The sequence below is a fragment of the Oncorhynchus nerka genome, linkage group LG25 (assembly GCF_034236695.1).
Source record: "Oncorhynchus nerka isolate Pitt River linkage group LG25, Oner_Uvic_2.0, whole genome shotgun sequence".
Taxonomy (NCBI): Eukaryota; Metazoa; Chordata; class Actinopteri; order Salmoniformes; family Salmonidae; genus Oncorhynchus; species Oncorhynchus nerka.
In genome coordinates, this window is record NC_088420.1 from 39,874,330 (window position 1) to 39,887,251 (window position 12,922).

At 42.5% G+C, this 12,922-nt stretch overlaps 1 protein-coding gene across 2 annotated transcripts in view; it reads right to left on the reverse strand.

Moving 5' to 3' along the window:
* LOC115109505 (serine/threonine-protein kinase WNK1-like) overlaps positions 1-9,731 on the reverse strand; it is a 50,302-nt gene extending 40,571 nt beyond the window's left edge. For both annotated transcript variants that reach the window (XM_029634459.2, XM_029634458.2), the window contains exons 1-2: positions 9,587-9,731; positions 4,295-5,499 (exon numbers count right to left, since the gene is read on the reverse strand). In XM_029634459.2, coding sequence (XP_029490319.2) covers positions 4,295-5,038 — 744 coding nt within the window. In that variant the 5' untranslated portion in view covers positions 5,039-5,499; positions 9,587-9,731. The remainder of the gene's footprint in view (positions 1-4,294; positions 5,500-9,586) is intronic.
* Positions 9,732-12,922: the final 3,191 nt, after the last annotated feature.

The following is a 12,922-nucleotide window of genomic DNA, read 5'->3' on the forward strand; positions in this document are numbered from 1 at the left end:
GTGACAGTCTGGAGACGCCGTGGAGAACGTTCTGCAACATCCTCCAGCATGACCGGTTTGGCGGTGGGTCAGTCATGGTGTGGGGTGGCATTTCTTTGGGGGGCCGCACAGCCCTCCATGTGCTCGCCAGAGGTAGCCTGACTGCCATTAGGTACCGAGATGAGATCCTCAGTCCCCTTGTGAGACCATATGCTGGTGCGGTTGGCCCTGGGTTCCTCCGAATGCAAGACCTCATGTGGCTGGAGTGTGTCAGCAGTTCCTGCAAGAGGAAGGCATTGATGCTATGGACTGGCCCGCCCGTACCCCAGACCTGAATCCAATTGAGCACATCTGGGACATCATGTCTCGCTCCATCCACCAACACCACATTGCACCACAGACTATCCAGGAGTTGGCGGATGCTTTAGTCCAGGTCTGGGAGGAGATCCCTCAGGAGACCATCCTCCACCTCATCAGGAGCATGCCCAGGCGTTGTAGGGAGGTCATACAGGCACGTGGAGGCCACACACACTACTGAGCCTCATTTTGACTTGTTTTAAGGACATTACATCAAAGTTGGATCAGCCTGTATTGTGGTTTTCCACTTTAATTTTGAGTGTGACTCCAAATCCAGACCGCCATGGGTTGATAAATTTGATTTCCATTGATAATTTGTGTGATTTTGTTATCAGCACATTCAACTATGTAAAGAAAAAAGTATTTAATAAGAATATTTCATTCATTCAGATCTAGGATGTGTTATTTTAGTGTTCCCTTAATTTTTTTCAGCAGTGTATAACCTAGACTATGTCTGGGGAATAAAGCCTTGTGCTTTAGTTTTACTGATCATAGGACAGCTTTAATAACCGTGTGAGGGGATTTCAGCACCTCCCAGCAAAGTGCCTACTAGGGTTGGGTGGTATTGACATTTGGAATTTCATACCATTCCTGTACCATACCAGGGTATACGGTATTACCACACAATGGGCAATATTTCATTCAAAAAACATATATTTTTTTACGCTCAAAAAAAATGTAGGCAGCGGGGATCTTGATCCAGGAGGAGATTGTCTCTTCTGTACCCAAGAAGCTTGATCTTGCAAGCTAGCAAGTTAGCAAACCAAATGCATAGCTGGAGCCCTGAGCTGGAGATCTTAGATAGTTAACTTATACTTCTCAGCAATGGCATAGCACGCACCAATTTATGTTTGTGACAAAGATTTGAAATGTAGAGTTCGAGAGGGAGCATAAAATAAAGAAAAGGCAAGAATATATCCTGAGGCAATAGAAAATCAAATGTGCAGCTTGATTGGTTATATGCTTTATGTCTGAATCCTGGGGAGAGATTAGTCACATGCCACTATCAGCATAATCTCTGTAGAATGGATGAAGTGTGGAAGGGAGAGAGAAGGGACTGTGGAGGGTGGAGGAGGGGAGTGGAGGGGGGAGGAGGGGATAGAAGATGGAAAGATAGAGAGCTGAAGAAACAGGCCTTGGCAGGCCAGCCTGCTGCACTTCACACAGGAGATTAGAAATTCATCAGTCAGGAATCTGACCCATTTTAAATTCACAAAAGCAATGAGCTCAGGGGCGGACTGAGCATGTGCAGAATTCTCTCTCTGGGCTGAGGAGGGGGAAGGGCTGTGATAGCAGCATCTCCACGTTCTTGGTATGTGTGGGATCTGTGATTGTTATGACAGGCTCAGAGAGCGTCAATATAAAGACCGTGCATTCGGAAAGCATTCAGACCCCTTGACTTTTTCCACTTATCAGACCTTCATGGTAGTGGCTAAACGGAAGCCATTTCTCAGTAAAAGGCACAACAGCCCACTTGGAGTTTGCCAAAAGGCACCAAAAGACTCTCAAACCATGAGAAACAAGATTCTCTGGTCTAATGAAACCAACATAGAACTCGTTGGCCTGAATGCCAAGAGTCAGGTCTGGAGGAAACCTGGCACCGTCCCTACGGTGAAGCACGGTGGTGTCAGCATCATGCTGTGGGGATGTTTTTCAGCGGCAGGGACTGGGAGACTAGTCAGGATCGAGGCAAAGATGAAGGGAGCAAAGTAAAGAGAGATCCTTGAAGAAAACCTGCTCCAGAGTGCCCAGGACCTCAGACTGGGGCGAAGGTTCACCGAACAAATACCCCAAGCACACAGCCATGACAATGCAGGAGTGGCTTCAGGACAAGTCTCTGAATGTCCTTGAGTGGCTCAGCCAGAGCCCGGGACTTGAACCCGATCGAACATCCCTGGAGAGACCTGAAAATATCTGTCCAGCGACGCTCCCCATCCAACCTGAGAGCTTGAGAGGATCTGCAGAGAATAATGGGAGAAATTCACCAAATACAGCTGTGCCAAGTTTGTAGTGTCATACCAAAGACACCAGGCTGTAATCGCTGCCAAAGGTGCTTCAACAAAGTACTGAGTAAAGGGGCTGTATACTTATTTAAATGCAATATCTGTTTTTAATGTTTAATAAATGTTTGCTTTGTCATTATGGGGTAGTGTGTGTAGATGGATTAAATTATTTTCCTTCATCAAATTTTAGAAAAAGGCTGTAAAGTAACAAAATGTGGAAAGTCAAGGGGTCTGAATACTTTCCGAATGCACTGTATATGGTCTTTTTTTTTTATATACAGGGTAAAGTTGATAATTTCATAACCAACCTTTGTGAATTCTCATCCGAGTGGAGAAGTGTCTGATGTGGAGCAGAAAGTTTATTCATTTATTTATTCTGCATTAACGCGAGACACATTACTAGCTTACACATTTAATCGGCAAAAATGACAAATTAGTGGGTGATTTTCTTCAACTTGAAGTTGTAATTTAACATCATGACCTTCAAGACAAAACATGCAACACAGCTCTGTGTGACTGTACGAGTAAAGGATAAGCACATTGTGAAACACTTGTCAAACCAATACCACAATGAGGAAGAACACATTCTTTACATAAAAATAAATAAAAAACCATCACAAAATGAGGAAGTGTGGGGCCACTCTAGCGCCCTTCCTCTGACCAGAAAGAATCCAAACAATTAAAAGGGAAAAAAGCTGTGGCTGTGACTCAGGAGACTGAATCAGGGAGGAAATCACTCTGGCTGTGGGCCACGAGATTCTACTGGAACGTGAACAGTCACCGGTGTTGTGGTGGCATAGACCCATGTAGTAGGTACTAAACGGTCAATATGAACACATTGTCAAATTCCATTTAAAAAGCTTTGCTGCATTGTGCACTAATGAAGATGACCCTTATATTCAGGAAGGGGTCCATCCTGATCGAAAATATATTGTTGTCCCTAGGGCTGGGACAATACCAGAATCCCAATATTTTTTCCATGGCAAAAATGAAAACACGAAGCAGGCCACACACTCTGGTTCTTTAAAAACCTGCGGTATGTAAAATAGTGTGCTATAGCCTGGAAAATAAATCCATTTGACTCTGGATGACAAAATAATGACGTTTGTTTCCAACATTAGGGATGTTTTCCCTTGTGTTTTGTTTCCTTGTCACAATATTGGTATTGTCACAACCCTAGTCAGCTCTGTAACATTGCTATTGGCAACGGGCTAGATCAAAGAGGAAATGCCAGGAACTCGACGAACGAGATAAGGTCTATAATAAATACAAAGGTGAGGGTTCGGAAGAACAAAAGAGACATTGCACTAGTGTACTAAACTAATATCAGGAGGATTATTAGCAACTATTTTACAACAGATATTTGATACAGCTTTGATACAGCACGAGCATTGGCCATTGCGATTGCATAGGCCTCATTGGGTGGTAGGCTACAACTGCAAAGTTTTTTAGGATATTAAATGTATTAATAGACGGCTACTAGCAGTGGGTATAATATTTAGAGTTGGCAATCTAGCTCATGTTTTTTTAGTTTCCACTTACTCAGTTGGTGAATTACCCCCTAATAAATTAGCCTATGATATCAGTGCACGTAAAGTTGCATGTAAATTTGCATCACCAGAGCACGGCAATGTATAGGGACACGCTGGGATGACTGTGACTGATTTAAAACACCTGAGGGTGTGTCACCAGTGACACACACAGTTTATGTCCAAATGCCCTGAATGTGACTCAGACCGCATGACAGTACCACAGTCACAGGAAGGAAAGATAGGTATGTAGACTTATGGGCCTAGAACTCAGTAGTCATGAAGAGAGGGATTTGAGGATACACATTTATTAAATAGATAGTATTGAGATGCAGGTAGCCTAGTAGTTAGTGTTGGGCCAGTAAACGAAAGGCCTAGTTAAATAAAGGTTAAATCAATTAAAAATTAAAAAGCACATGCTCTTACCTGCAGCTCACACCATGCCACCTCCACTGTGGTCTCTGTGTCCAGGCCCTTGTAGACAGTCTTGAAGGAACCACGTCCAATCTCAATGTCAAACTTCAGGAAACGCCCATCCGGCGATGTTCCCACCGCTTTCGTCTCTGCTTCCTCGATGTCATCCTGCACCTTTTTCTCGGCCTCTCTCTGTTCAGCCTCCACCCGGGCTTTCTCCTTCTCTTCCTCCCCCTCTTCCCTCTCTTTCACTTCACCGCCACTCCCAGGTTCTGTCGTATGGCTTGGCGGTTGGGCAGCTAGACTGTATGCTGGCTGAGTCACTACTGCTTCCCCATCACAGATATCTTGTACTACGGCAGCCTCCTGCTCTACAGACACATCTACCTTCACTTCTCCTCCTTCACTCTCCGTCACAGTCACACGGGGTGTAGGTCTTGGGGTGGGGGGTGGACCGGCAGGATGGGACACATCTTGCACGGGGGGTACAATGGGAGCGAAGATGGGGATTGTACTGGGTAAGGGGAGGTCAAGGGCTGTGGCATTAGAGTCGCTGATGACGCTGCGACGGAAGAATGGGCGATATTCAGCGGTGCAGCGATCGCGCTCCATGGTGTGGTGGCGGTGCCTCACCTCCACTGCCACCCTTTCACCAACAAGTGAGTCCGAGCCAGATCCGTTGTTTACGTTGCCATTACCACTCTTGGAAAGGGGAGCCAGGAACTTCACCATCTTGTCGTTGGGCTTTTCCGACATCCCACCACCCAACGCGAGAGTGAGCGGATACGATTCAACAGAGAAAAGGGAAGTCAAACTTCCTCCATACAGGTTTTGGAATTAAACAAATCTATCTGGTCAAAAAAAACAAAAAAACTTTTTTTTATAAATCAGACTGCCACTAAACAGGAGCTGGTTTTGCAGATCTCCCCTTTCCTATTCCTAGCTGTGTGCTTGTTGCTTTAAAACAGTCTGCAGGTGTACAGGGCTCCGCGTCTGGATGGAGGGTGTTCTTTTGTAGATGGAAATGAACAGAACACCGTCACGGAACAGGAAAAGCTGATGCTGATACACAAGACCCTTTAGATACACACCATCCATGCTGCAAGAAACCAGGTACAACCGCGATCCATCACATGGAGCCACCAGGGTGGGGGAAAGAGCTAGACTCTGCTCCAGGCAACGACAGGCCACACACTGCCAGCTGAGATCAAGTGTCACTGCAGGGGGAAAGAAGCAGGGAGAGATGAGATCAGCATAACAAAATTCAGGGGGGAAAGGGAAAACTGGTTTAAGGGCAGGCGAGGTGAGGGTTTGGTCAGAAACTTATCAGGCCAAATTCCCACAATGAGTGCAAAGAGGTTTGAGGAATGTCTGTTTAAAAAAAGTTGTTAAGAAGCAGTACATTTACAGAGTGAATATCTGTAGCTACCTTGTTGTGGTGGTCAAGTGGCAGACAGTTATCTCAAGCTTTACAGTACACAGCAGAGTAACAGTGATTCAACTAGGTAACTAAATATCACAATATTTACACATAATACGACAGTAGCTTCATTGGCTTGAACGTTGTAGTCGACTGCATTCAACGCCAACCCAACAGCAGCTTTGAAACACTACAAGGTTTTATGCAACCCTCTGTCCTAGTTATGTCACACTGTTATGGGTCTAAACCACATTGATTAAACCCCCTAGAGTCGATTGACACACCTGTGCCTCACAAATTGACGTCATTTTGAATAGCTCCCTGTGTGCTTATGCTAGAGACTTACTGTTTGTTGTAGTGGCTGCAACTCAAGGCCCTCTTTCCGCCGATATAAAGTTTACACCTATTCCATAACATGGGAGCTTGTGAAAGTGGCCTTTTTCTACACGAGGATCCAGATAAGAAAATTGTCACGAAACCGTCTGTAAAACCCGAACCGTCTGAGCTACAAACTAATATGTGACAGTGTTGGTTGTTTGGCTGTACGACAACAATCGTCTCAACTCTGTCACTGACTTTGTCATTTTGAGGAGGTCATCTCACAAAACCGAATGTCCAGACCGAACCGTCAGAGTTACACACCAATATCGAAAGGGGAGACTCACAAACAAAGGTGTCGGTTGTTCTGCTCTAAGACGCACACAATCTTCAGGGGAGTAAGTACCCTGTACCCTATGCTGTAAAACATGCATAGGGGGTCAAATGTGCCAAAAATAATATGGCCAAACATGGGTGTACATTTATTTTTTCTAAGTTCTTTTCCCTCTCAGATATAGATCTCACTTCAAAACCTTGTTCCTTATTATTTATTTACTTTCTGTTTTGTCATATATGAATGTGTTATTCAATACATTTCTATGGGCTATAGCAGTAAATGCCAAATTCAATCAGTTATTTTTGTGTGTGTGTATATATATATATATATATATATCTCACACACACAACAAAAATATAAATGCAACATGCAACAATTTCAAAGAGTTACAGTTCATATACAGAAAATTGGTCAATTGAAATGAATTCATTAGGCCCTAATCTATGGATTTCACATGACTGGGAATACAGACATGCATCTGTTGGTCACATACCTTGTGACCAACAGAAAACCAGTCAGTATCTGGTGTGACCACCATTTGCCTCATGTAGCGCGACACATCTTGATTGTGGCCTGTGGAATGTTGTCCCACTCCTCTTCAATGGCTATGCGAAGTCGCTGGATATTGCCGGGAACTGGAACACACTGTTGTACACGTCGATCCAGAGCATCCCAAACATGCGCAACAGTGTGACATGTCTGCTGAGTACACAGGCAATGGAAGAACTGGGACATTTTCAGCTTCCAGGAATTGTATACAGATCCTTGCAACATGGGGTTGTGCATTATCATGCATGAGGTGATGGTGGGGGATGAATGTCAAGACAATGGGGCTCAGGATCTCACCACGGTATCTCTGTGCGTTCAAATTGCCATCGATAAAATGCAATTATGTTGGTTGTCCGTAGCTTATGCCTGCCCATACCATAACCCTACCGCCACCATGGGGCATTCTGTTCACAACGTTGACATCAGCAAACCGCTCGCCCACACACACCTGGTTTGCAGTTGTGAGGCGTTTGAACATACTGCCAAATTCTCAAAAATTATGTTGGAGGCGGCTTATGGTAGACAATTAACATTAAATTCTCTGGTAACAGCTCTGGTGGACATTCCTGCAGTCAGCATGCCAATTGCACACTCTTGAAACATCTGTGGCATTGTGTTGTGTGACACAACTGGACATTTTAGAGTGGTCTTTAGTTGTCCCCAGCACAACATGCACCTGTGATCATGCTGTTTAACCGGCTTCTTGATGTGCCACTGTAATGGATGTGAAACGGCTAGCTAGTTAGCGGTGGTGCGCGCTAACGTCACTTGCTCTGAGACCTTGAAGTAGTGGTTCCCCTTGCTCAAGGGCCGCGGCTTTTGTGGAGCGATGGGTAACGATGCTTCGTGGGTGACTGTTGTTGATGTGGTTCGCGCCCAGCGAGGGGACGGTCTAAAGTTATACTGTTACACCACACCTGACAAGTGGATTTTGGCAAAGGAGAAAAGCTCACTTTTTATTTTGCCTTTATTTAACTAGGCAAGTCAGTTAAGAACAAATTATTATTATTTTAAATGATGGCCTAGGAACAGTGGGTTAAGTGCCTTGTTCAGGGGCAGAACAGATTTTTACCTTGTCAGCTGGGGATTCGATCTTGCAACCTTTCAGTTACAAGTCCAACACTCTAACCACTAGGCTACCTGCTGCCCACTAACAAGGATGTTAACAAATTTGTGCACAAAATTAGAACAACCTTTTGGTGCGTATTGAACATTTCTGGGATCTTTTTGGGTTCAGAGTTTGATAAATCAGAGAAGTGAAAGATTACTTCTTAGCTGTTCATTTTCTCGAACTCTAAAGTAACAACCTTGATTATAGCTAACTTCATAACTAGTTGAACACGTTATTATTCCCAACCTCGTGAAAGTGAAATGTTTTAATTTCCCTAAAAGCAACTTGATATTAAAGGAGTGCCTTTGATTTTACAGCCTACACATGCGCAGTTCGGCCGAGACGACAGTTTAACCTATTTATATACGAGTTTAGTTTAGCGAGCCAACGTCGCCTGCAATCAAAGATGTTACAATTGTGATTGGGGATTTATATTGGATTAACAGTTTTAGCCTAACTTTTTCTCTATTTTCCACTAAAATCACATACTCAAATCCAACTGCCTGTAGCTCAGGCCCTGAAGCAAGAATATGCATATTCTTGGTACCATTTGAAAGGAAACACTTTGAAGTTTGTGGAAATTTGAATTTAATATAGGAGAATATAACACAATAGATCTGGTAGAAGAAAATACAAAGAAAAAAACAACCGTTAAAAAAACAAAATCTGTATCGTCTTTTTATTTTTCTGTATAGTCTTTCGACAAACGTTAGCTACTAGTTAGTTAGCTCCCCATCATTCCATTGCGACTGCGCAGTTAGCTAGCTAGTATTATTAACTTACCTAAAAATTTGTGATAGAAATATAAAAAGTTCCTAAACCCAAAGCCGCAACATTGCAAGACCTCCGGGAATGCTTGAGAAACAGACCAATCAAACCAGAGAAGTGAACAATTCTTACTTGGTTGTTAATTTTCTCAAAATCTAAAGGCGCAACCTATATTGAGGCAAATGTCTTAAGTGGTTTAACATCTTATTACTCCAACCTCGTGAAACTGACCAACTGGCACGTTTTCATTTTCGTAAAAAAATAACTTTATAACACAGGAGTGCCTTTGAGTTGACAGCCTGCACATGCGCAGTTCGGCGCGAGACGACCGTTAGACCCGACGACGTGTTTCTACGCATGAGCTAAGGTAGCCAAGGTCCCCATGGTATCGCCAACTAGTGTGGTCGGAGAAGCAGTTAGCCTCCCTTCACACTACTGTCTTTGGAAATATCTCAGTTAGCTAACTACTTTAAGTTACCGAGCAACGATGGCGACTAGCAACTTAACAGTTAGCTACCCCAACTTGATAAAATAACAATTGATTAACGTTTGTCAAATCATCGTGAAATCGAAACGATAACACAAAACAATAATAATAATAATAATAAGACAAAAAACGAACATGAGATTTGGCACTTGACTGTTTGAAATCTGTCTAATTCGCGTTGGCTAGCTGGAGCGAGAGTTCTTTGTTAGCCCATCTCCGCATAGAACATCGAAGGACAGTTCCGCGTTGCCAAAACTGCGATTTCTCTCCCGCTCATAGAATGCTAATAGAAATACGTTAATCGTTTCATTTACCGTTGTGTGGTCAAGTTTCCATCCATAAGTAACCATCAAGTTGTGAGAAAACTCCGAGACGTTTGTTTACCCAAGAAGGTCCTTGCCGGTTGGAGCCTTCCAAACACAAACAGGCAGCGTTGATTCTTCTTCTTTGGGTTTATTGGCGAACGACACGGAAAAATGTACATTGTCACCACCAACTGGACAGGGGTGAAAAATGCACCAAAGAAAAGTAAATTCCACTGTCTCCAGGAAAAATCAAATTAACATTATTCCACACAAACTACGAAAAAAAAACCTGTGTGTGTATATATGTGTGTGTGTGTGTGGGGGCCAGTGACATTAAAAAAAATTGATTTCATTTTAAACTTAAGCTGTATCACAACAAATGTGGAAAAGTCAAATGGTCTGAATAGATTCTGAATGCACTGTTCATCATTGGTACTGACTCGTGTGGTCCCATCCTGTCGAGCCTGAGCAGGGGATTTGAGGTTTCAAATGACTGAAGGAGCGGGAATATTTACAGTGTATTTACAGTATAATATGTACGGTGCCTTCAGAAAGTATTCAGACCCTTTGACTTTCTCCACATTTTGTTGTGATACAATTTTTGAATTGTCACTGGCCCATACACACACAATACCCCATAATGTCAAAGTGGAATTATGTTTCTTTTACGAATTCATGAAATGCTGAAATGTCTTTAGTCAATAAGTATTCAACCCCTTTGTTCTGGCATGCCAAAATACGTTCAGGAGTAAATATGTGCTTAGCAAGTCACATAATCAGCTGATTGGACTGTGTGCAATAATAGTGTTTAAAATTGTTGTTTTTTTTGTGACTACCTCATCTCTGTACCCCACACATGCAGTTATCTCTAAGGTCCCTCAGTCGAGCAGTACATTTCAAACACAGATTCAACCATGAAGACCAGGGAGGTTTTCCAATGCCTCGCAAAGAAGGGCACCTATTGATAGATTGGGGATTGATCAACAACTTTGTAGTTATTCCACAATTCTAACCTAATTGACAGAATGAAAAGGAAGCCCGTAAAGAATACACAAGAATATACAAATATTCCAAAACATGCATCCTGTTTGCAACAAGGCATTAAAGTAAATGGAATGAAGCTAAGCACAGGCAAAACAATCCAGGTGTGGAATGCTCTTAGAGACAGACTTACCCATAAAAACTCACAGCTGTAATCGCTGCCAAAGTTGCTTCCACAAAGTATTGTATGTACATTTTATATTTCTACTTATCTAAAATATATATTTCTTTATTTCATTTTCAATACATTTGCAAAAACATGTTTTCACTGTCACCCATCAACCAATAGGTGCCCTTCTTTGCAAAAAAATCTAACTTGATTTCATTTTAAATTCAGGGTGTAACACAACAAAATGTGTAAAAAGTCAAGGGGTCTGAATACTTTCTGAAGCCACTGTACATCATTGGTACTGACTTGTGTGGTCCCACCCTGTCGAGCCTGAGCAGGGGATTTTAGGTTTCAAATGACTGAAGGAGCGGGAATAAATATATATATTGTTTTTTTTCTTCGTTTTTTCGTAGTTTGTGTGGAATAATGTTAATTTGATCTTTCCTGTAGACAGTGGAATTTACTTTTCTTTAGTGAATTTTTCACACCTGTTGGTGGCGACAATACACATTTTTGCGTGTAGTTCTCCAATAAACCCAAAGAAGAACAATCAACTCTGCCTTTCTGTGTTTAGAAGGCACCAATCCTCTCATTGGCAAGGACCTAGTATGTGTAGGTGAAAAAAAATCAATTTTTCATTCAGGTATGAAAACCTTCTGAAGTTTGGAAAGTATTCAGACCCCTTGACTTTTTCTACATTTTGTTACCTTATAGCCTTGTTCTAAAATGTATTAAATAAAAGATATCCTCAGCAATCTATGCACAATACCTCATAATGACAAAGAGAATAGTTTTGTATTAAAAATAAAAAACTGAAATACCTTATTTACATAAGTATTCAGACCCTTTGCTATGAGAATCGAAATTGAGCTCAGGTGCATCCTTTTTCCATTGATCATCCTTGAGATGTTTTTACAACTTGATTGGATTACACCTGTGGTAAATTCAATTGATTGGACATTATTTGTAAAGGCACACACCTGTCTATATAAGGTCTCACAGTTGACAGTGCATGTTGGAGCAAAAACCAAGCCATGAGGTCGAAGGAATTGTCTCTAGAGCTCCAAGACAGGATTGTGTCGAGGCACAGATCTGGGGAAGGGTACCAAAAAATGTCTGCAGCATTGAAGATCCCCAAGAACACAGTAGCCTCCATCATTCTTAAATGGGAGAATGTTGGAACCACCAAGACTCTTCCTAGAGCTGGCCACCTACCCAAACTGAGCAATTGGGGAAGAAGGGCCTTGTTCAGGAAGGTGACCAAGAACCCGATGGTCCTTCTGACAGAGCAATAGAGTTCCTCTGTGGAGATGGGAGAACCTTCCAGAAGGACAACCATCTCTGCGGCACTCCACCAATCAGGCCTTTATGGTAGAATGGCCAGATGGAAGCCACTCCTCAGTAAAAAAAACATGACAGCCAACTTGGAATTTGCCAAAAGGCAGCTAAAGACAACTAAGACCCTGAGAAACAAGATTCTCTGGTCTGATGAAACCAACATTGAAATCTTTGGCCTGAATTCCAAGCGTTACGTCTGGAGGTAACCTGCCACCATCCCTATGGAACATTTCTGGGATCATTTATTTCAGCTCATGAAACATGTTACGTTTATATTTTTGTTCAGTGTAGTTCAGCTGCAGAAACGATGATGTCAATCTTTCTTGAACACTTTTCAATTTGTGCAGTGCCATTTATCACCATTGCTATAAAAGCGACAAGGTTCACTTTCTTCAGCGTTGATTCTAACAGACTAGGCGGGTCTTGATACTCTCGTGCCACCCGAGGCCTAGAACCTCCTCCTTCCCGCTAATGACAGTAGTTTGCTAGCTAGTTTAAAACTGGGCACTCCCCCGAATTCATCCTGCTTGTGGCTACATAAGCTACTACTATGTGTGAGCTATGGTCATTCGACTAAATGGCCTGAAATGTAGGCACCACGGCTTGCCAGTGATCATCAATGAATACTGCAACCTCACATAAACACTAAAGTTACAGTGCAAGTTAAGAGAACTACCGTAGCAGGTTAGGATAATTGAGGTAGCAGGTTAGGAGAATAAAATTAAGGTTAGGAAACGGGTTAGCTTTGCTAAAATGTATAGCTGGTTTGGATCATTAACGTGGCAGGTTAGTAGAATGAGGTTAAAGTTTGGAAAAAGGTTAAGGTTAGGCTTAGCTAAAATGATACAGTTAAACAA